The following is a 24,965-nucleotide window of genomic DNA, read 5'->3' as shown; positions in this document are numbered from 1 at the left end:
GTTCCTTTATCTTTTTGTATCTCCTTGAACCCAGCCACCCTCTGACATAAGCTTGAATCAAAATAATCATGTCAACTGTCTCCTTCCGCATTAAATTTAGCTGCTCCACATGATAGTATTTGAGGAATACCTTAAAAAGAGTAGGCAGACAAGCAAAAGTTTTAGTTGCCCTCCCAGGTCCTGTATGCGCTCAATCCACTTAATCAACTAGAGTTACAAATTGGTTTTAAATGACGAACAGATTATTTACCTGTAGTATCTAAAGGATCATTCTTGTTAAAGACAGCATTTTGATTGTTTTGGGTATTAGTTTACCTTACTCTCCCCTTCAACATCTGTTGTCAGTCCCCGCTTATTCATGCTTTCATGGGAAGATGTGCAAAACTTCAGTCTGTAACTATAAACCTGTTTTCAAAACTATGAAGCTGACAGTTTTGCTAACTTCACAAATCTGATGTATGTTACACAAATGTGACCCAAATCTGGAACCTTCAACCTCTCTGCTTTCCAATGAAGTCTCAGGCATTGTTTATTTACTAAATGGCTTTTATCAAGCATGGAGCTCATATAATCCTTGAAAAACTAGTCCAGCACAAGAGATACAAACACATTTCTGATGTATATTAGGATGAAATAAAATGTGTAGAAAGAACTTGTGCAATTAAGACAATAATTATGCTTATTTTGCAGAATTCCCCTGATCTTTGATCACTCATTGGTACAGATACAGGTTAACCCTAATTTAAGTAAATGTAAGCTATAGATCTCACATCTCAGGATCTGCTTCCTTGGGCTTCATGTTGCCCATTAGCCTCACTAAGTCAGCAGAGGGAAATAAAGATTGAGGAGGGAGTAACTTCATGGCTTCTGTCCCACCCACGCAGGAAGATGTCTCAGAAGTTGCTCCTTCTCCACTGAGGTGATTTCAAATAGTTTAGGATCCATCTGCCTCTCTATCCATATCCTTCCCAGGCACTTCTGTTACATTAGCAAATAGAGAGACTTAGAGCAGTAACTTGTGTGACACTTTTCTCTGGCAGACCTGAGATCTGTCAGTCGGGGGTGGGTGGGTGGGTGAGTGTCCCTCTCTGGCACACTGCGAAGACTAGTGAGCCAGAATCAAAAGCAAGAGTATAGGAACAGTCATGTGTTTCTCTTATAACAAAGTCTTTCCCTCACTTCACAGATAGGGGATCATCCTGCTATCTCTTCCCCAGTGCTCAGCAGTCTCCCACAGGTGCCTCTGTCTGGAAAGCCCAAACTTTCTCCTCTCCCTTTGTGGGTCTGATTGCTCCAGGGAAGAAGTATAACTTCTTTTCCTTAAGAAAGCTTGCACTTAGCTCTCTAGGATCCTTACTACCACATTTTTTCAAAGAAAATGCAAGCAGTGTCATTGTCACATACTGCTTGGCAGTGTGGCCTTGCTAAAGGTGATCAGAATTTGAACACTTTACAGGGTCAGGATTTCAGCCAGGTATCAGGAAACAGTACCCAGCAAGGGGTATTTTTTGTAAACCAAGAGAGAGCAAGAGCTACCCACCCAAATGGATGAGAAAGCAAATTGCTTAAGAAGCTAGCAATGACATATTGCAATTATGTAGATATAGTATATGAAAAAATTACTTTAGTTTTTCCAAGAACCCAGTTGTCAAGGTGGGCTTTTTCCAAGATGGCAGCACAGGTTTCCGGGCTGACTGGAGGATCATCATTTGTTTTGTAACAGATGAGGTAATATCTAAAGACAAATACATGATTCTTTATTCCATTAATAGTGAGCAACAGATGCAAATACATTTAAATAATTGATTTAAATAATGAAACAGTTGCATGAAAGAAAACACCGCACTAAAAAAAACAAAATAGCATATGAAAGAAATTGCTGTGATTTATATGCAGTACTGAGAAATTCAATGTAAAGTGGCTGAGTGACATATTATACACCCTCGAGGGTTATTTTATGCTATATTAATACCAGAAGGCTTTTAAAAAGTGTGCAACCCAAGTAGAGCTGTGCAGCAGTTCCTTGCTGCTTTGGCTCTCGTAGCAAAATAAAAATATTTTAAAAGCTTTTCTGCCTAAATTAGCTTATTTCATATCTAGAAATGTCGTGAAAATTTTGAATCTTATGTGCTAGACCATCTACGTTTGAGATAGTTAACATGACGTGAGATGCATCTCAGCTCTTGTTACCTCCTTGGATTCAGCTTTGCAGATCCTCTTGGAACACACATGTGCCATTATGACATACCATATGTAAGCATTTAATCTGGCAAATTCATTACACAGAACTAATTCTGACTAAGAAAAGAGGTCAGGATGCTCATGCACAAATATTACCTGTAACATACCAGCTCAGCTGCTGGGTAGGAAAGTTCCTGTGTGTTCTGGGACTTTCCAAAATGCTCCTTTACAAAATGCACCATACCTATCTTCTTGTGCCTTTTTTTTTTTTTTTAAAGGAAAATTATATGAATTATGTGTGCTTCCTGACAGTACATTCTGCTTTTTTTCTTGTTATTCAGCCTTCATACACAAAGCTTGGGTTGCACTGGCTTTAAATAGAGGCAACAATTTCCTCATGGAATAATAAACCAAGAAACAATGATGATTCCTGCATTATCATCAATTCCTACAGATTATTTTTATTTTTTCTTTTTTACTGGACAATGACTTAGCTTATTTTTATTCTAACAAAATAATTTTGCCATTTTCCAAGATCTACTTTTAACTCTCAACTATTAAAAAAATAGACAAGGAGATACACTGAATAAAGATCCCTTTTTGTTTGAAGGCTACATCCTCAGTGCCAGAGACCTGCACAGCCTCACTGCAATCAGGGGCACCCTCTCTGGAGAGCTATCCTGTTATGTTCACTGCTTTCCTCTCTATTACCCAAACAGTAACATTTTTTATAAAAAGCAGTGACCAAAGCCACCCATACTGCACTCTTCCAAAACAGTAATAGTCTCAGGATTATTCTTTCCAGAAACAGTGCTATAAAAACATCACTTTGTCCTGCACTTTGTCCTTGTGCACCTGCAGCACTCTGCTGCTGGCTCTCTGCTTCTGCACTATTACTATCAAGTGCCTCTGTCTGAAGGGGTGTCAGTTGTTTCTTCCCAGTTTCAATCTCCATTCCATAAAGCTCAGTTCCAATTGAGGCAAATACTCAGGGTCTTTATTTGTAAGAGAAAAGTACAGATTAAGTGCTCAGGATTAATTTTTGGGGGCGGAGAAAGAAGAGATAGTAAAAGCAATTTTAAAATCATAGTGAGTTAATTATTCTTCTTAAAAAGTGACTAATACATAGAAATTATATTTTAAACAAAATTCTGCACTTAATGAACTTCTCCGCCCTAGATTAGCAATACCAAATTATCATCCACCCTGCACAAGCAGATGCTGCACAGTGCTGAATGTCAGGAGCTAGAGAAGCTGTGGTTCTCCTTGTATGCTATTGCTCCAAATTCTGTGCATTAAATTTCTAAACCTCAACTCTTTGAAGAAAACTTGCAGATTATAAACAAGGCAATTTTTATCCAAATGCACAGGGAGACTGAAACAATCATCCTGAGATGCCTTATCTTCCCCCAACAACCCAAAACAGGTCACTAATCTAGTGCCTGAACTGCTCTCTGTCATCCAGTCTGTAATCTTTGTCACAGGAAATGTCTTCTATTTCTTTCTTTAAAGATGATACCAAAGATACTGATGATGCTTAGCAGACATCAGGCAGCAATGATAGGAAAGAGAAAGGCTTATTCACATCAATGTTACCGTTTTATGAAGTTAGCGAAGAGTATACGGTGTGAATAACCCTGTCTTCGAATTCTTGCTGTCTCCAGAATTCCTGTGTAACGCAGCTGAACCAACACTTTTTCTTTATCAAACTTGTTTGCCTGTCGGTCATTGTTTGGCTTAATGCACCTGACAAAATGAGGCTGGCCAACGACCATTTTGGATAACAAATCCATCAGAGAATACTGCAAGAAAATAACAAGATATCTGCCACCAGGATGTTTATAAAACTTGTATATAGGTCCATGTGTATCTGAAATTTTATTTCATCCCATCAGAATCATGTCCAAACCCATTTACATTTCAGTAAGCTAGTACTTCAATGGTAGATGAAGTAAGTGACCCAACAACAACTCTAGCTTTGATAAGATCTCTAAGTTACTAGTGTATACTACTTAAGAGAACCATTGATTCCATATGGATGTACCAAATTACACACAGAACATTCTCATGAGCTGCCATAATGTCTAAATACAACAGAAACTCTGCTTACACTTATTTGCTTCTCCTGGAGCCTTGTTAGGTAATCACAGCTCACTTTTTCCTCTTGACACCTATTTGAAGATCCTAATTCACCCAGAGAGTAAATCATCCTTCTATGGATGGGAAGTGTAAGACCAGCATTGCCATCCCTTCATTAGACTGGAGGAAACTCAGGCCACCCCAGAAGAGGGGCTGCTCAAACTGCTCTGATCTAGCATGTCCTGTTCACTGTGTAGGCTGATGGTGATACCATAGCTACCCTGCCAAGAGGAAACTTCTGAGGAGGGCAAAACTAGAAGTACACAAATCACAGTTCCAAAGTTGCACTTTTCCCACCTCAGTAGGGTACCAGCCTAGTAGAGGGGATGCAGTTTGTAGCTCCCCATGCTAACTGAGGGGAATCTGGCTGTAAACAACCTTGACTGGTGTTTTGTAAAATTGCTTCATGGGAGGATCTTATTGAAACACAAATGAAGAGGCTCATTCCTCAAGATTCAACCTGACTCAACAGAAAGAGGCAGCCAGGAGGTAATGCAGTTCAGCAGTAGGTTGGATACATGAAACTAGTGTAGGATGTCAAGAGCCATATGTTTCCTATTAAAATGTGCAATTTCATTCTGGACAGACGCTGCTCCGTGCAGCAAAATGCTTAATTAGCTTCATCACTAGTGTGCCAATCGAACACAAACAAGTAGGACACACTAATGGATAATTTTTTTTTTTTTCCACTCAGTCTGAGGTGGCAGATGCTTTTCTCAGTCACCCACAGGTTTCTGTGTATGAGTAAACAAATGAGGCTGAATCTGAATCTTCATTTCAGAGCATTAGCTAGCATGATCTGAGCAGGGATTTTCACTGCAGAAAATAATAACAGAAAAGTGTAAATAAAATTAACTCATCTGCAGCCTCTGATGCTAGATGGACTAGTAATGCACTGAATTACAGACTTTAGCTCTGAATGAGATTCAATAATTTTTTCCATCTAGAACTCTAAAACACCATCCAGCTTTGGACCACCATGATATCTAGGCTGAAATTACCCTTCACAGTCCAGAGAGCTGTGCAACTGTATCTACTAAACAGAGATCTTGCTCCTTATTGTTCTCTGTCATAGATACAGATGAACTCTTAGAGGTCATGAACATCACCTCAGCCACCTTCATGTTTTTACTGGGAGATATGACTAAATAAGAATCGAGCCCAAGTGAACCAACCCTGTGCACCACTTTGGAGGAAAGAATGCTCTTCACAGCTATTTTCTATTGCAGGACCAGCATCAAAGCCAGTGCTTGGGAAGGTCTTAAGCACTGCTGAACAAGCCACAAGGATGGACTCAGGACAGCCTCTGAGAAGTGACCATCAAGATGTTTCTCTGGAGCTCCTGCTCCAAATTGACTTTGCCTTCTTGCTTCCTAAACTCTTAAAGAAATGCTATACCACTAATGTCCAACCTCCCTTTATCTCCCTTGGTAGAAAAAAAAAAAAAGCAAGTGAAGGATTAATATTGATCATAATATATCATCATGACAGAAATGTGGCCATGTAATCAAGTATAATTAAAGGTTAAACATCACGATCTCCTCTAGATATCTGTACTGCACAAACCGCTGCACCATATATGCAGTTCACAAACTCTAAAGGGATCACTGTTGACTCTAAGTCTACAGATGCATTTGAAAAGGTGAAAGAATAAACGCTGATTCTACTCTAGAAAAGTTTATTAAAAGATCTGGTGTCTTACTCTGAAATAAGAAGCGACTGTCTGTGTTTTCATGCTGGTCGTCTCTCTCGGATGATGTCCAGTATCTCCTGCTTCATGCTATAAAGTTGAAGAAAGAAAATGACATTTTTTATCTTTGTTGAGCCTGTAGAGCCCTTTCCAATGCCACAACAAAGCGTCCCTCAGAGAACACTATTAATTAAAAATAAAGTCTTCTAAACAGAAAACGTTACAGCATGATCACTAGCACAAATAATTTACACCAGTACATTACATTACTTTGCTACACAATACACAAACATTCACACACAGAGGACACAACTTGATAATGGGGCATCTAAATATGTCACAAATAACCTGACAAAGTCTGAAGTCCTGTCTTTTATCATCATTGTTATTTTGGTAGTTCTCTAAGAAACTTGACTATACACCACACCAACATTTTAATTTCTCTTTTTGCTACAACACAGCTAGGAAATAATACTTTTTCCCAGAATTTGTTATAAAACTATAGCCAGAAAGAAGGGAAATGTTAGGTTTTTTTTACCTCACGGAAGGGATATGAATTGCACAACACAAAGATATCCAGCTAAACAGAAAAGAAAATAAGAGAGGGAGAAAAACCAAGGAAGGGGTTACTTGCTTACTTTTAGTACCAATAACAGTATTGCCTTTCTAGTTTAAATTAGGGTTCAATGCAGAATCACAAAGTCAGTTTTCTTACCTTTGTATGACTGATTGATTTCTGGGGGGTCCACATTTGGTAACTGATCGTAGTTTTGCTTTTAGTGTGTGCCAGGTTACCTACGGGAAAATGAAAGAAAACAACCTACCAAAGTGCTTATATCTCATCTAAACTAAAAACTACGCTAAACCACCTTATTCATGGCCCAGTGTAACCATATGACTATAAAGGTCGTTGACTTTTTTCGAGTATGTCCTCATTTCCCCTTTTACCCTTGGGATGGAACCAGCTCTGAAGAAGTTGCATGAAGATGGAACATAGGCTGAATTTTCCTCCTTCAGCACTTATGTCATCTACTAGAGCAAAAAAATAAACAGACTGCTGCAGAAGGTAAGAAAGACACATCTTAGAGCATCCATGTGGTTTTACACTAAGGATGTTCTTGCACTATTGTAGTTCTAAGGCTACAACTTATATTAGTTAAAAAGAAAGAAAAGCTAGGAACCTTCTCTGGTCCTAAGGGCAAGTAAAATGGCATTATACAAGTCTATATAGATAAACTCTATATTTCACTGCTCTTTTAACCCCTTGGTAAAAATAAGGTTGTATCTTTCCACAGAGCTTGTTGGAAACCATTCTGGTCTGCACTTTCTCTTGAAGTGGGCATTTCTGGGAGACCACTGACTGACATGGTTCAAAACCATCCCAGGGTAGCATGCTAACAATCCAAATGGGCAATCCTTGGGGGGTGTTGCAGCTACCGTTGACTGGCTCTGTTTGGTTTACTAGTGTAGACATAATTTTAAGCCTCTAACCTTGAAATTCTTAATCAAGCAAGTAACTTGAAGGACTGGGTGCACTGGAGTGGTTTACACAGACACTGGTCTTCTAAAGGAATAATGAAAATTCTGATGAGCTTTCCATCATGTCACTCCATGCTGATAAACCCCAACCATTGCTGCATGCTCCCAGTGCTTCTCCTAATAACACAACACCTCTGGAATCTCACTCTCCACTGGGAGTGCCTGTAATGTCTCTGTGCTCAGCTACTACCAGCAAGAGGTGGATAAGAGTTGGATAAATGGCTGCAAATATACAGCATGCCGAGCTAATGCGTCATATATTATGTGATGATATCAAGTGCTAAATCCCTCTTGGGCTTAGCTGAATATCACAGGGTAGGAAGGAGAGACAATTACTCACACCTAACTTTAGCTATCTGAAAGTGAGGTGTCTGCAGGATCCTCGCTGTGTTCAGTGGAGAGAAGCACCTTCAGAGGAGATTTATCCCATCCTGAGAGAAACACCTCAATCACACTCTGGGTAAACTTTTGCATTTCCATGGATTCTAGATGAATAACTGAGATCAGAAATCTAACTTTTAGTTGGCTATAGCTGGATGGTTTGGATCAGTTTTGAAAGGCTACACACAGTATTTCATAATACTAATATTTAACAAGAAGACTAAAACAACTTTCAGAGTTACCTTGCAAAACATTACAGAAGACTTGCGATCAGTTCTTGGGACCATTTAGGCCCAGACTTTGGCTCTACAGAAATTATAGTTTAGTATCTTAGCTGATATGAAAAAGAAAGTTCAGGCAAGGACATTGAGTTCAATGTTTTTCCAGGAACGACTTAAAATGGAACTTCAAGACCAAATTTTGCGTTCCACCAGCAAAGCTCTCTTTGTGAAAAACAAGACCCTTGCCAAAACCTTAGTTTCTGTAAGCTATGATAACATTCTAGAGAAATTTCCATTAGACTCTTCCAATTTTGCTTTTCTGTTCTACTACAAGTACATCTCCCGTGTAGTTGTACAAGAAAGTAATGTTGTAAAGTACGCACTGTATGGCATCAGTGCCATCACACAGGGAGTAATACAACACAATAGCAAACTGGTTGTGAAGAGACTTACCCATCATCATAAAATGGCAGGTAGGACACAGTGCAAAGGCCTGGTTCAACTATGGTGTTCAACTAAGGTTCAACTAAGGAGTAATTTCTGTAGAGCCAGTCATATTCCTCCACCCCAACTTAAGAACTCCCCAAGGAAGGGCTCCCTACTAGGACCCCATAAGTTATCTACTGTAAAGGACTAAAAGACTGGGGAAAAAGAGGAGTGTATCCTCACTCTTTGCAGCGAATGTTAGGAGCCCCAACCTTGGTTCTCTACTACTTCAGAGAAAAATTGCACGGAGAGAAAATAGGCAATTTATATATGCCCTGTCCAAAAAAGGCCAGTGACTTACCTGATCCTTTCTGTTCAGTCCTCAACAAAACGGATGCACTCCATTCCCTGTCTTGCTCCCCTACCCTGAAGAGAGGACCCTGAAAGAAGCCTCTACCATTTCCTTGGCACTTGACCAGACCAATCCCTCCCCTGCAGCTTGAGATGGCTGGGGCTCCATTCTGTATAGATTCTAGGGTTGGAAAGTTAAGCCACAAAGTGTATAATGTCATCAACAAATGGTCATATGAAACCTAGCAGTGGTCATCACGAAGGCTAGAGAAGAATAAGATTACCACAATAGTAATACCTGTTTTTGTGAGAGGATGGGTTACCAACTGTCGCGTCAGATTGTTTTCAGATGATCGCAGTAGCAGCACAATATCAGCTGGCAGAGTATCTCTATTTTTGGCTAAGAATCCACTTGCATTATATAGAACCTGTTTAAAAATGCATTTATGTATCTTGAGAGCTTTTGAAAAGTAATTGTAAACTTAAGCACTCTGGCATGTGGCTTTTAATATATCAAGATACACAAGTAGTTTTTCAGCCATCAGCCTTCTTCTTGCTTACCGTCCTTCTTTTGATCACTGGAAGTTCTAACTTTTGAATACTGAGAACCATTATGATGCAAAATCACTAAAAGCAAACCCATCATTCTAAAGCACCTTGAGACATTTATTTTCCCTAATGCAGGTATGTTAATATAAGTTTTAGCCAGTGTGGATTTATCACTAGGACAAGTGTATTGCAATCCTCCTTTGTGCCACTACCTGTGTAAATGCACAATTAACAACGCACTTGATTTCAACAATACAATACAGCATTACCCATATGATTGTACAATCTTTCTGTCCCATTCATATTGTGCTGTACTGGACCCAGGACTTACCACTCTTCCTGGAAGTTTCTGTATTAATTGTACAGGAAGTCTGCAAAATCACGAACTGCATATTGACAGTTGAAATCTCTAAAAATACCAGGAACTGTGTACCTAACTCAAAATGTACCTCCATGGCTCTACCTCAATGATGCTGTAAAGGATCAACAAGAAAACCTGGCCTGTGAAGAAGGGTAGAAGATACTGACATAATTTATTTAGAAAAAAAAATCCTCACAAAACAGCCCAGTAACAATCTTAAATTAAAAACATAAAGCTTGTAGATGAAGTAGAAATAAATAGTTCTCCAGTTTCACAGTAAACAGGACTAAGAGTAACGAACTTACATCACAGGAATGGAGATGTAAGTTAGGCAGTAGGCAAAACTTCCTTATGAAAAAGCTTATTGAACACTGGAAAGGGCTGACGGGACACTGGTGGAATCCCCATTTTCACTGGCTGGTATCAGGAACGGTACAGGGAGAGCTGGTTCTCTACTCCTCAGCAGTGAGATATGCAATGCTGGTGAAGCATAATTCAGTTGGAGAGAAGGTTTGGAGGAGTTTCTGCTGACCTTTTGTAGCTGACTGTCTTACACCAGGTGCAAGTTATGATCCATCAGTGATGAGCAGTGTGTTGCCTCTTCCCAGGCCAGCTGCTCCAGCACTGCACAGACCTACTCCATACTCTTGAAAAGAGCTGAAAAGGAGGTGGGAGCTCTTGCTTTTACAAGGCAAGGTTCAGGTGACCAGTGACATCTTTTCAAGTTACTTTTGATGTGTAAGGCACTGTCAAGATTTCCATGTTAGCCGTGAATAGATGAAGGTTAAGAACTAACCCAACTGACCTCTTCTGTTTCCTTACAGCCCTACCAGTCCACAATCCTCAACTAATATAATTAGGTCTCTTACCTTTCCCGCATAGTGATAAATCCCAAAGGTTAGATCTACTCTTTTGGGTCTCCAAAAATATTTTGACTTCAAATTATCTTCAAATTTTTCTGAAAGGAAACACATAGCTTATCTTACTGGAGTTACTGTACAATATTCATCTTATGAAGCTGTATCCCTCTAAGGATATTGCCTGGCTTCTCAGACAATGCAGAGGCACAAAACAGACTGATGTTTTTAAGGACAAAAATACCATGATGATATTGTAAGAAAAGGCACTGGACAGAGAATATGGAAGCTCTTGGATCAGTTACTTTGTACTAATATTTTCTGTGAAACCTCAGAAAATCGTTTGCCTTTCTAAGCTTTTGGTCTTCATATATGGAATAATGTAGTAATCCTTCCTAAGGATTCCTCGGGGAATTGTGAGGGAACATTGACCAGTTGACTGAGGGCCTCTATACTGTAGACTAAAAAGTATGAGGATGGAAAGACAACAAGGTCATATAATTTCTTTAGCATGGGCACCATTACTGGATTTATCAGGTTTTGTGACTGGGGGTTGCTTAAAACTCTCATCTGACACTTTCCACATTCAAAAATGAGTAAAATGAGGATTTATCTGCACAGAAACCCCACTGAAATAATTAAGTCAACTCTAACTGCAACTACTCAGCAGCATTGAAATATTCAGGATCTGAATTACAACAAATTTAGGTGTTTTAATTTTAATTTATTAATAGAAAAAAACAGGAAGCATAATTTGATGAAAGGCACTGAGGCAGGTTTGCAGCCATTACTCTTAAAAAGCACTAAAATTCTTGTTCAGATACGGCTCACCAAAAATCTCAAAGCTAAACATGATTCAACTTTGAAAATAGTGTTCTTGGCATATGAACCTAGACTTTTAACTCAGTTTGATCCTTACCTTTCAAACTCTGCAGCTGAAAATTCCTGAAGGCAGAAGAATTCAAAATCTGGATCAGCAGCTTAGGTTATTTGTACTCGTGATGCTTCTCTATCAAAGACACTGCATGCTTGCCTCCCTCAAACATGCTGTGACACTGGAATGTGGAATCACTGAAAACATAACTAGCATATAGCCTAAACTGGACATGCCAAACAGAAATCTAACAGGGAGACAGCCTACAAAACTGTGAAATAAACCATATACTTACCTACAAGTGTCTGATCTGTTGCTTGTGGGAATCGACTTTCCTCATCCAGCAGGGACAATAAACCCATCGGTTTCTGCAGGAACATATCTAAAAGGGGCCTGTTGTCCTCGTATTCTATAACTCTTGCATCAACACCTTCATATAGGTATTCATTCTGTAACAAGCAACAGAAGGCACGTTTTGTCTATGTATACAGAACCACTTCAGAAAATAATTCACAAATTGTCAACTGTGACAAATTAGAACTACATTGAAAAAGTATGCCCCAGGGCTAAAGACACCAAGGTTTTCCAGGAACAAATGTCAGTTGGGATGTATCACACTGTCAGCCTATAGATTTTAATTTGATGTTGGATATGTAAGTGCTCCCTGTGGCATATTTGGTAAAATAAGATGCTTTCCAGGAACATGCAAGAATTAAAGGAACAGAGCTGAAGACGATATAGTGTTTGCAGATGGACACCTCAGTGTCTATTTACTTCCCTGATCTGCAACGTAAAAATATTTCTTAATAATTTAGAGCTACATTTACATTCCCAATTGGTTGCTCAGATCTATGTGATGTACAATGGCCAAGATTTACAAACATGCCTAAAGATTACAGAGACCTCACTTGTTTAATCCCTTTCCTCAAACACCTGGGAAAGTTCTTATGTGGAGAAGAATGGTGCACACACTTTCTAACAACTAAAGAATGGTGTACATAATTTCTAAAAATTAAATAAATTGTCCAAGGTTGGCATCTACAGCATTTTCACTCCTTTCAATGAACTAGGAAAAGGTATTCCATAAGATTAAGAAAACAATAGAAAAGTTGGCGAATAGAAGAGCTGGTGGAGTTCTGTTTTGTTTTGTTCTTTCTTTCTGAATGCTGCAAATATCTTTGGATTCCTAGCAGACTGAGAAAAACCTGATAACAACTGCTGGGTCCACCGTGTGTTGTGATGGTTTTCTCTTGAAAATAATTTAAATTATAGCTGAAGAATACAAGAACGACTTTCTTTAATCCTTCAGCAAGGCAGAGGACAGTCATAGATTCACCAAGAGAAGGATGCTCTAGGGACTGCCAGCCCTCTGTTATTCTCACTGGCATCGCATAATGCAGTAGCAGTTACCACTGCACAGCACTCCCATATGTGCCAGGGCTATATCATGAAACACATAACTGAAGCTTTTGATCTACTTTAAAAACCATCCCTCTTCCAAAGGATGGGACTGTATAAAATGTTGTATTAATGTATGGTGTTAACATCACAGTTGTGCTATCCTGAATTCATTGTGAGAAGAGTGTCATAAACATGAATGATGGCTAATACTAATGAGTTCAAATACCTCTAACCCTGAGAGACCTCTCCTTCTGTGTCATTCACTTGAGTCTGCATAAGAAGGCAATTACACTGAGCATTTTGAAAAGGAGTTAACTGCCATATACAACAGAAAAGCAGATGTTTTTAGACTTCATACCTTTTAATCTCTAAGTCAGAGAGAAACAGCAAAATTAATAAAATCAAAAACACTGTTCTGGAAATACAGGCCCAAACACATAAATCTGCTGATTCATTTGAAAGAGGACACAAAATATATAACTAAACCCTTCCAGTATCCAGATTGATCTAACTTCCCAGGACACTCTTCACTCTAAGGATAGGTTATGGCTCAGTTTGTATGCCCGTTCAAGGGTGTAAGCAGTAAGAATCTCTCCCAAAGCCCTATGGGGGCTCCTCATCTCAGACATATAACATTAAGTTCATTCATGTCTCCCCTGGAGCAGTGGACAGGTGAAGTTTTGCTTTTTATTTTGACCAATGACCTGAGTAGCAGGACAAGACAGGAGAGCAATAAATGTATCACTGATACAGGCAAGAAGTTAATTATGTACCTGTAGGAGCTAGTGGCAGGAAGGGAATAAGTCTGTGTTATCTTCCAAAGATAACACTAGAGAAGGGGCAGCTTAACCGAGGGCTACGGTTGTGCTGACACACAGATGGTATGTTCAGGAAACCAGCTGTTACTGCTTAGGATTATGAAGAGTACAGTTATCAAGGGAGAAAAAGGAAGAGATTGCTCAGGATGAATCTATCAGAGAAGAGTGTTCTGTGACACTCAGACATCCTCCAACAAGCTCTCACAGACAACCTATCTAATGATTGATTAACTTTTTCAAATGCTTTGTGTGGGAGGCTGGTTTAGAGAGCTGATAAAAGAGTTCTCTTCCAAACCGAGAGGAGTTCTGTAATAGCTGTGCTACTGCACCGTGACAGCAGCATCTGACCTCCAAGCCTGCAGCATATGTGACCATGCAAACTTTTGTGTCTGCACCTTGACAACTGAAAGATCATCAGTGCTGACGGTTTCGGCAATGCTGCCATCTGCCCAGGAGGGTATGGAAGGAGCTCACTCCATCACTTCCCATGGGCTCCTGGAGGATGACTGATAACCAAGTTGTCCAGGCACTGGTGTGACAGATGGCTCAGAAATAAGATACCATATTACATTTTCTTACGCAACGCTGGTCTTCAACCATATTATTAGGATACAAGCAGCAAGGATAAAAGCCTTAATGATACACATCATCAAAACATAATAAAATAAATCTTATTTGAATTAATAAGCTGAATCAGCTACAGGATTCTGTGATCCCCCACGACGTTTTATGACAAGAAAGCTCCTAAAAATAGCAGCTGCTCATTGAAATTCTAAAGTATAATCCACTAGGAAGCATTCCTATGGATAAGATGTCAAAGGGGATGACTGAATTACACTAATACTTGGGCTCCTACCTCATCTTGATATTGCATGGTATCTTTTCTATGATCAAAACTAGATAATATTAGCTTGGGTAATTCAAAGGAATTACTTAATGCATTAGGAAATGGTCTTCATGTTTAATAAAAAAAGTTAATGGCATTTTGCTGAGAACATGGTATGATGACACTTTGGTTTAAATGGGAACACTGAAGACTTATTGAGAATTAATATTTTCCAGCTTAAAGTAGTAGATTAAATTGTCATATAAATGTAAAATAAACAATGCATATATTTAATGCTAAAGTAGCAGCCTTACAACTGACAGTAAACTTGCCAGTTTCCAAAATATTTTAGGTATTTGACATTATATCTTTTACTTTTTATGGAGGAATCACAAATGAGAAAGAAATGTGAAGGTTGTCTTGCTGTGCAATGTTACCTGCAGATCATGGAGTTGACAGAGCATTAACTTACATCAGTACCTACATGTAGGAGAAACACCTTGAAGGACAGGACTGAAGAAGTTGTGCTTTGCTTAGTAGTAACCTAAAAAAACCTTGTGCCAACCTGGGTCCCCAGCAACAGGATAGCTCCATCAGCAGAGCAGTCAGCTTCTGCTGAGCAAAAGTCAAGGCAAAGGTCTCAGTGGGCATCAGCTTTCTAAACATAACTCCTGTCTTTTAGTATTAAAGACACAAACCCTTACACGTGTGTAAAGTCAGGAAGGCTCACCAGCGAAGGGCAGGGGTCATCCTGTTGTTTGGCTTTTGCATAAGTCATACTTCGTATGATTAACAAGAACAATGATATGCTGAAATTTTAATTTCAGTTATATGATTTTGAAAATATTTTCCTTTTTTATGTATAGAAAATTTTGGAATTATTTTCCTGCAAATAGCTTTCTCTTATTTGTCAGCAGGGAGGACCTGATTTTGAAGCCACCTGCTTTCTCTTATGATGTAAAACTGAAACAAACACATTACACATAAGTGAAAAGTTATGCCTTATAATGATTATGAATCATACTGCAAATCATCCCCTGCCATTAGGCTGTAATGCTGAATAATACATTTGTCATTTCCTGGTTCTGAAAGCAGGGGGATTTACACCCACACTTGCATGAACTTAACCTGTATAGCTCATTCTGCATTGCCACAGTAACACCTTTGGAGACTACTACAAGATAATATAATGAAGCTTGATATAATCTGGTGTACTGGTGACACAAATTAAAGTAGACCTCTTACTCGGTTCGTGTTAAAGGTAGAATGCGAACACTCATAATAGTAATATTATCACTGGTATAAATGAAAACCTTGACTTCAGTAAAGCCTTTGACACAGTCTCCCACAGCATCCTCACAGCTAAGTTGAGGAGGTGTGGTCTAGACAATAGAGTAGTGAGGTGGGTTGCAAACTGGCTTAGGGAGAGAAGCCAGAGAGTGGTAGTCAATGGTGCGGAGTCTAGTTGGAGGCCAGTATCTAGTGGAGTGCCCCAAGGGTCAGTGCTGGGGCCAATATTATTCAATATATTCATTAACGACTTGGACGAGGGAATTGAGTGTACTATCAGCAAGTTTGCTGATGACACCAAGCTAGGAGGAGTGGCTGACACGCCGGAGGGCTGTGCTGCCATCCAGCGGGACCTGGACAGGCTGGAGAGCTGGGCAGGGAATAACCTGATGAAATTTAACAAGGACAAGTGTAGAGTCCTGCATCTGGGCAGGAACAACCCCAGGTTCCAGTATAGGTTGGGAGATTACATATTAGAGAGCAGTGTAGGGGAAAGGGACCTGGGGGTCCTGGTGGACAACAGGATGACCATGAGCCAGCACTGTGCCCTTGTGGCCAGGAAGGCCAATGGCATCCTGGGGTGTATTAGAAGGGGGGTGGTTAGTAGATCGAGAGAGGTTCTCCTTCCCCTCTACTCTGCCCTGGTGAGACCACATCTGGAATATTGTGTCCAGTTCTGGGCCCCTCAGTTCAAGAAGGACAGGGAACTGCTGGAGAGGGTCCAGCGTAGGGCAACGAAGATGATTAAGGGAGTGGAGCACCTCCCTTATGAAGAAAGGCTGAGGGAGCTGGGTCTCTTTAGTTTGGAGAAGAGGAGACTAAGGGGGGACCTTATTAATGTTTATAAATATATAAAGGGTGAGTGCCATGAGGATGGAGCCAGACTCTTCTCAGTGGCAAACAATGATAGGACAAGGGGTAATGGGATCAAGCTGGAACACAAGAGGTTCCACTTAAATTTGAGAAGAAACTTCTTCTCAGTGAGGGTGACAGAGCACTGGAACAGGCTGCCCAGGGAAGTTGTGGAGTCTCCTTCTCTGGAGACATTCAAAACCCGCCTGGACATGTTCCTGTGCGACCTCACCTAGGTGTTCCTGCTCCAGCAGGGGGATTGGACTAGATGATCTTTTGAGGTCCCTTCCAATCCCAAACATACTGTGATACTGTGAAATATCAATGGAAATGTGCATATTAGTATCAGAAGAGTCTTAAAAGAATGGCCTGTGATTTGAATGAAGAGCATTTGTTCACAGCAATAAAATCAAGGAAAGTGTTGTTTACATCAAGACCAGAAAGCCTGCACATGTATAAAAACCCCACACAGCCAGCCAGCGAGTGGAACACCCTCTAAACCTGACAACAGGAGGATGACAGCAAGGTTACGGCACATGACATAAGCCTTTCCTTTTCCCACCAAGGAAACAGACTGTAGGCATAATGATGTTTATATTTCAAACAAGCAAAAACTGATCTTGCTTAAAGATTCCAGAGGCTCAAATAAGTAAGGTTCTGAGCCAAAGAACTGCCCTGTAACAACTGTTGACTGCTAAAGGGTGTAAGAGATCTGTCCAAAAACTGTCTCAGCAAGAAGAACCCAAGAAACATGACCTTGCTAGTTGGTGTCCCTTATTCTCTGTGTTGCTCACAAATGATCCTGGTCAGACCACTTGAACACACACATCTTGGTGCTTTCTATGTGAGTGTGAGTCAATGAAATCTATGTGAGAATCAGTGGGAGCGGGTAAAATTCCCTTCCATAAGGTCTTTCATAAGGTTTTCCCTTTCCATAAGGTCTCTCATTGTCATACTAATTTCCTACAAGAAGAAATGAGTAAACCATGTGTTGTCAAAAGGCTCATTTCCTCCCCCCTCACCTTCTCAGTAGCAAAACAACCACTTGATCTCTCTGCAGTGGGGTGTGTGCAGGAGAACAAACTGTTCCTACTAGATGGTGACACCATAAACCTCTGCATTAACATAGGTCTGGCCAAAATGTTCTGTAGTAGGATACCTAGAAACAAGTAAAGGCAGATCACACTGACTAGGACCCAAGTTTAATTAAAAAAGAGAAGGAATATTAAGCCAGTATTTGGATGTACAGGGGTAGGGTCAGGAAAGCCAAGGGAGGTCCATCAGCAGCAAAAAGGCAACTAGGGAAAATGTGGGTCTGCTGTTAAACAGGAGTGGATGCCACAAAAAAGGCTGAGATACTTGACGTCATCTTTGCCTTGTTCTTGACCAATAATCCGAGGCCCCTGACATGAGAGGGAAAGCCTGGAGCAAGGAAGACTTACCCTTGGTGGGGGAGGATCAAGTTGGGGTACATTTGAGCAAAGTGGGTGCACACAAGTCTACGGGACCTGGTCAGTGCCTGGATTTGACAGGAATAAATACCAGTGATGCAGTCAGTGCTATTTCCATCTACCAACTGTTAGAAACAGCAGTGATCAAGTGCTCTTTTTGTGTGAATTTATGCACTTTGGAAAGAAGATGCCTAAGTAACTATAGTAGTTCACGCTAATTTCTCTCTGACTTTTAGATGGTATTAAGGACAAGGAATTAGTTGTGAATTAAAATCTCTCACATAAATCTATAAAAACAACCACAAGGTCTAACACTGCAAGACAGCATTTCTTGAAATAACTGGAAACAGGATAAAGCATTGACCTGTATTAAAAAAAAATCCATTTTACATATAGATATATAACCTGTAGACTGACACATGCATGTACACACCTGCATACACAGACACATTCCAAACTTGCATATATCTCATCCTTAAAAAAAGCAGTGATTAAAACAGACAAAATACTCTTTTTCTACTAATAGTTTAAATTGGTGTTCAGGCAGATTTTTGTCTGTGTATCATAAAAGCCAATTATTCCAATAAAAGAGAGAAGGTATTATTTCACCTAAAATTTGAATGACTGTTCTGCTCATATAGAATTCTAGAATATTTCTATTTTCTGCAAGATTAATACTTTTTTTCCTCAAATGTGTTATTTCTTCAAGTAACAATACTGAACAATGATTTAAAGGTGATTAGTTTAATTTTGATGGAATTATTTACAGAGTTGAGATGATAGTTTTTGAGGTTTTTCACTCCACACTTCAATTTCATGAACTTTTATAATTAAAATTTTATTACTTTTCTCTGCTTTACATCAAATTATTTAGAATAAATCCACTATTATTTAGCTTAGATGATCTAGTTCCTGAATAAGAACAAAATAACTTGAAGACTTTCATTTTTTAATAATGGAATTTCAGTGTTCATTAAGGTTATTAGTAAGCTAATATGAATACTGCACTTTAAAAATTATGCTACTACTCTTTTTTTTTATCATAAAATCACACATCATATCACTCAAGAAAGCAACACTGCATTTGCATCAAACTGATTATCACTGTTATGTTGCTTGCATACTGTAAATTTCAAGTTTAATGCATTTTATGTAGGCATTTTAATCGCAAATAGCAAATACTGCTTCACATAATACATACCTGGAAACCATTTGTTCTAATTTGTAATCTACAGTGTATTATGGTGAAGGAACAGTGTAATTTCTTGAGACAAGGTTTTATATGTTCAGCAATATTAAAGCTTTATCAAAATGATCAACACATACCTGTTCCCACGCAAAGACATGTTGATTGAAGTAGAACTGAATTTGTTCATTGGCAATGTTGATACAGAGTTGTTCAAAAGAATTTTTTTTGAAATTCTCAAAGCCAAAGATATCAAGAATTCCAATGTTCAAACCGTCATCGTTTCCACTGCAAAGATTCAATAAACTTTCTATTGTTGTACCTTTACAGTGACTAACTTTATTATTATTCCACCAAAGGAAATAATGGGCTAAATCTATATGCCATTTTAACAGGATAATTTTTCCTAAACCAGCTATCTCTTAAAATAACAATCCATTTTTTTAAAAAAAACAATAAATGCACATAAATTCAAACGTGACTATATTTGCCAAACAGATACACCAAGTGTACACCAAGTCACATAATGACTGAGTCAACTGGTAAGTGTATAGAGGATTTAAAATCTTACTTTTAAACTAATATTTGCTAGTTATTATTCTATTGTAAAAAACTGACTACAGTACAGGAACAACATGGAGTTCTTTTTGCTTCTTTTGTAATAAAACAGGCTTTACTCAGCAGCATCTTGAAATCAAAGATTGCTGTAATTAAATATGATTCCTTCATATTATTTATTCACAACAATTAAAACTGCTTATTTTAACATAAAAGTCAAAAGAATGAATAGCCAGACCTTCTATGCATCTAAATTACTATTTTAAGCATTGGAGTGTGGGTATGAATTTAAATTCCAGTGAAGTACTACTAATAGAAGTTTAGTTTGAAATTTTAGCTAAGGCATTCTGAAAGATAAGTGTTCATTTCTGCAACTGGATAGAAGTTCTAAAATTGAAACAAAAGATTAGGAGGATATATTTTATATCAAACTGAAGTTGACATTAGCATTTTTTTCCTAGGTAAATTAAAAAGAATAAATCACATTCCATCTATAAAATCCCTTTGAGGGGCCATCTGAAACCAACTTTCTCACCCCCCCCAAAAAAAAAAGTGTAGGAAATCAGATCTGAAGAACCAGCCTCAAGATACTAATGAATAGTACTTGAAACTCTTTGAGAAATCCACCTCAAAAATTGAATAGTTTAATTGTGGAGGATCAAAGGTGTTTATTGATTTTGACCTGACTTTGGTGACCAATTTATCTGTCTGGAAATTACATTTTTTTGTGAAAAGACTGCTGAAATTTGCTGCCTCATTCCTTCCCAGAGCTAATTACAAAAAATAACAAAGACAAATCATTTTACTCCTACAAAACCAGAGCAGACTTCTGTGGCGGGGTGTTTGGTTTTCTTGTTTGGTTCCTTTTTGGGGGGTGAGGTGGGGTGGGGTGGGTTGGGTTGAGTTGGTTTGGGTTGGTTTGGTTTATTTTGAGTGAACGTTTCACTTTAAACTTTCTCTGTCCTCACCAGCACAGTAAATATTCAATTTCAAAAAGGTTCTGTAACAGACAGTGCTGCATGCACTTTATTCTATCATTTACTAATTTGAATATAATATTTGAAAGTTCAGACAAAATTTAGGATTGCAGCCTTGGCTTTCTTCAGTTGATTTAAAGAAAAAAAAAACATCTAGAAAACGCTGATTTGCAAACCAAAGCTATTTGTTATTGATATTTCACTTCAGGTAGTTATAAGTTTGCCCCTTTTCACTGCTGTTATTCAGCCATAGAGAGCCCTGACCTTTAGGATCTAGAGTGAAAGCCACATAATTTCTTCTTTGATTAATCTGAAAAATGTGTTACATCCGTATTCCCAGTATCTTTCTTGTCTGTGTGTTCAAAAGTCACCCTGTAAGGGTAGGGTGGGCATTAGCCTCAGAGAATGTGTTTGAAAACTACTCTCACATATGTATGGAATCATGCTCGTAAGAACAGCAACAGAAGCACCAGCATGGGAGCAAGTAAGAGCAGAATAGGACCTGTGTAACCAACACATAAATGTCAAAAGTCAACTCTGTGTACAGGGGAATTAGTGTAAAGGAAGAAGTAGTTAATATGTCATTTACAAAGGGTCAAGTGAGAGAAGGTCAAACAGGAAAGCATAAGACACCTGTGCTATCCATATCTACTATATTTTCACTGCATACTACGAATAAGATAAAAGCTTTTTTTCTAACATGATGGTGTCAGAAACAAAAAGGTAGCAGAGAAAAAGTAGATGAGAACACTTGTAGGTGATACTATTCTCCATGATGGAAAAGCTTCTTTTACCTTAAATGTTTGTCAGGTTTGAGTAAAGTGTTGATGCGATTGACTATCCAGCTGAAGAGGCGCCCGTACAGTGCTTTGGCCATGGCATCTCTGACATCAGTGGCTTTTTCCACAGTGTTGGGACGAATAATTGTTTCTCCTCGAGTCACCACACAGTGAGAGGTGAGGGCCTCTTGCAGTTCATCTGCCTGGATACACAGTAAGGATGCACCTGGGAAGGAAGTTCACAGGCAGGGCTCAGAGGCAGACTTTGGAAGGAGAAATAGACATTTTTGCAATCAAGGCTGCAAGTGCAATGTATTATGAATAAGGGCTGGAAATAGCCCTAACAAGGGTGTTCACACCAAACAGTTGTCAGTGTCTAATTTAGTCACCAGCATTCCCACTGCAGTCAGTGAGTAAGTGATTAAAAGCAGAGGCCTTTAGGTTTTAAGTTGCTTTATAAAGAGGGCTGTTCCTCCAAACTGTCTACAGAGAAATCAAGCTGCCTATGTCAGGAGCATGTAACTTCTGAGGTGTGAATACCTCTCTCAGTTATAATCCATCCATATAAGTCATTGCTGTCCTCCTTTTACTGCTTCTTTCCCAGTTGCACGATATTTTTCTATTTATGGCAGAAAAATGTGTAAAAATATAGAATGAAGACTTAATTATCTCCCCACCTGTAATCACTCTAAAAGAGTCGCAACTTCCTTGAGAATTTTTGCCTCTTTGCCTCCTCTGCCTCCCTGCAGCCTATAACGTCAGGTATCCCTTCCAAAGAACTGGTGAGCCATAAGTAATGACTATCTGAGAAAGAAACTGGGGAGAAAAGCTATTCAAAGTGTTAATGAGGTTCTCCATCAAATGTTCAAATAACTTTGGAAAAATTCCAAAGATTTTCTTTTCAGGCATCTGCAGTATTAGTCATATTTCCTGAATGCCAGTGAACTGTTTAGTCAAATAAGGTGCATAACATGGACAACTTTTTAATTTTGCATTTGAATTCAGGTGGGCTTGGAATTAATCTATCTTAAGCATTTAATTATTCGTGCAAAATTTCCATGTGAATGCAATTTTCATTGGTAACTCTCTAGCAATAAAATAAGTTTGCTATCAAAACACTAAACAAAAAATCAAGAAAAACCACTCACAATTCTCAAGGGCTACCGGATTGGAAATGTTGCTCTTGTCAATCATATGTTCAGATACCACTGCAGAAAATTCAATGTTACCCACATTTAAAATGGCAGCCAGGACACTGTACACACTTCCAAGTTCCTGCAAAGTATATTAAAAAAGATGCAACACTTAATAGCCAGACAGAATTGTCACTTTGTTTTGTGTGACGGGCACGCATGTGTGTTGTTTCCTAAGCCTGGAACAATCATTGTCCCTCTCTTGACTGCCTCCTGCCCACGACTTGTAGGAAAACTTTCCTCAGCATAGTCTTTCAAGTGTAAGACACCAAAAAGAGCAAGGTAAGCTACAGCCTCATCTCTCTTCTATACTTGTCTATGGGACAGGGCTGACATAGAGCAGGGGAAGCACAAAACAGTGGTGAGTGTAATCCTCTTACACAGAAGGAATTCAGAGGTTATTTATATCTACCCTTCACTGTGTCTACAAGCATAACTGTGCCTAAAAATGTAATACCTAGATCAAAATATAAAAAAAAATCTGCATCTATATTTCTTTGATCACGGAAATTTAAGTGACTTCAAAGAACAGGTCTGCAACAGCGTTCACCAACATAATTAGAAAAAGTTTAACTGGGAGAAGAATGAGATCTCACATCTCTGGTTTGCCAAAGTGCTTTACCCTTAGAAATGTCACATAGGAACTCCATACTCACCAAAGCACTTTGGTATGGATTTTACTTAAACATATTTAAATTTCAAATTATTTAGTAGGTTCTGAAGAGGGATTCTGCCTTGAAAATGGGCTAATACTAGTCTTGACAGTCAAGGAATATATACAGTAAATTAAGTACTTATATATGGCAGATAAGGTTATATTTGCAATTAATGAGACAGTGCTTTCATTGCAGGTTTGACTTAGATTTGAACTGTGAATTTTCATCTGAACTGTGAACATTTATCAGTATACTTGATCATCTGAGGTTTTAAGCTAGGAATCTGTGCTATTACATATCCTGAGGCATGCAGTAATAGTATATTTTATAAATAGCAGTTTTATAAGTTTTAGAGTAGTTTTATAAGAATCAGTTTTGTAAATTTGATTGGTATTTTATAATGATGGACTTATTATAATTGCACTGCATTTTATCCCTACTATTAAACAGCTTGCTGGTACCATGTCAGGCATCATTTACTCAGATAAAATCCTTAAGTGCTCTAGAATACTTCATCTTGTTTTCAACACTTTCAGAAATTAATCTAGCAGTTAATAATTATTTCAGTGACAACAAGACAAACTAGATAAGCTCACTCTAATAAATTACGCTCAGCATAATTGGCACACAGTTTACCTATGTTTTAAGCAATCATTTTCCTTTTAAGCTTAGGAACTCAGAAGAAATGTTAAGAAAAGGATAGCTTAACTTCTGCCATTATTCTGTACAGTACAAACAGCTGCTGACATTTTTGTGCCCTTTTCCAATGTGTTTGAAATCTGGCTTGATCTGTTTCATACAGCATGATTATTGTTCACCTCAGGCAGTTCTTTCCTATTAACTTTGCCATGCAGCCTGAAATAAAACACTGATTTTAAGACAGGGAGTATTGACAGTAGCTGCTATGAAAGCCTCCCAGTCAGTCAAAAACAAATTTCAAAGAAGTAAAGCCTTGTTTAGGACTCAGTTTTAATTGGAGTGGAGAAGATATTCTGTCCAAGGTTTTCTGCTAATAGAACATGGAACATGCTTATATAGAACCTCCTCTGTGCACTGAGATAAATGTCATAGCTTAAGACTGCATTACTAAAAAGTGAATTTAGAAAAGGAACTCGTCTTACAGTATCTTTTTCTCACTGAAAATAAATTGCCTCTGCACATGCATCCTGTATCAGAACCTTAATAGGGGAAGAAGACTTCGGTGTTCCCTCACTCTTGCATACAGAGCCTCAGATAGACTAATTCCCCCTTTGGAGAATGTAAGACAGGATAACATGGATGTGGCTCACATGGAACCACAGTTAGATTGCCCCTGGCACTCAACCTGCTTCTGAAACCGTGGTAGTTCTACGGGTAGATAAGTCTTCACAGATTCAGCTCCCAGTGGCTTGCTGAGTTAATCAAGTGAA

At 38.8% G+C, this 24,965-nt stretch overlaps 1 protein-coding gene across 1 annotated transcript in view; it reads right to left on the bottom strand.

Moving 5' to 3' along the window:
* The window catches only part of LOC309435877 (myosin-IIIa-like), a gene marked incomplete at both ends in the record, with an annotated part of 56,925 nt that overhangs the window by 22,586 nt on the left and 9,374 nt on the right, over positions 1–24,965 (bottom strand). The window contains 6 exons of the mRNA XM_082044619.1: positions 3,778–3,983; positions 6,726–6,805; positions 11,865–12,018; positions 19,534–19,681; positions 21,723–21,933; positions 22,856–22,982. Coding sequence (XP_081900745.1) covers positions 3,778–3,983; positions 6,726–6,805; positions 11,865–12,018; positions 19,534–19,681; positions 21,723–21,933; positions 22,856–22,982 — 926 coding nt within the window. The remainder of the gene's footprint in view (positions 1–3,777; positions 3,984–6,725; positions 6,806–11,864; positions 12,019–19,533; positions 19,682–21,722; positions 21,934–22,855; positions 22,983–24,965) is intronic.

Source organism: Streptopelia decaocto (assembly GCF_964273445.1).
Source record: "Streptopelia decaocto genome assembly, chromosome: 2".
Classification (NCBI taxonomy): Eukaryota; Metazoa; Chordata; class Aves; order Columbiformes; family Columbidae; genus Streptopelia; species Streptopelia decaocto.
This window is presented reverse-complemented; position numbering and strand designations above follow the sequence as displayed.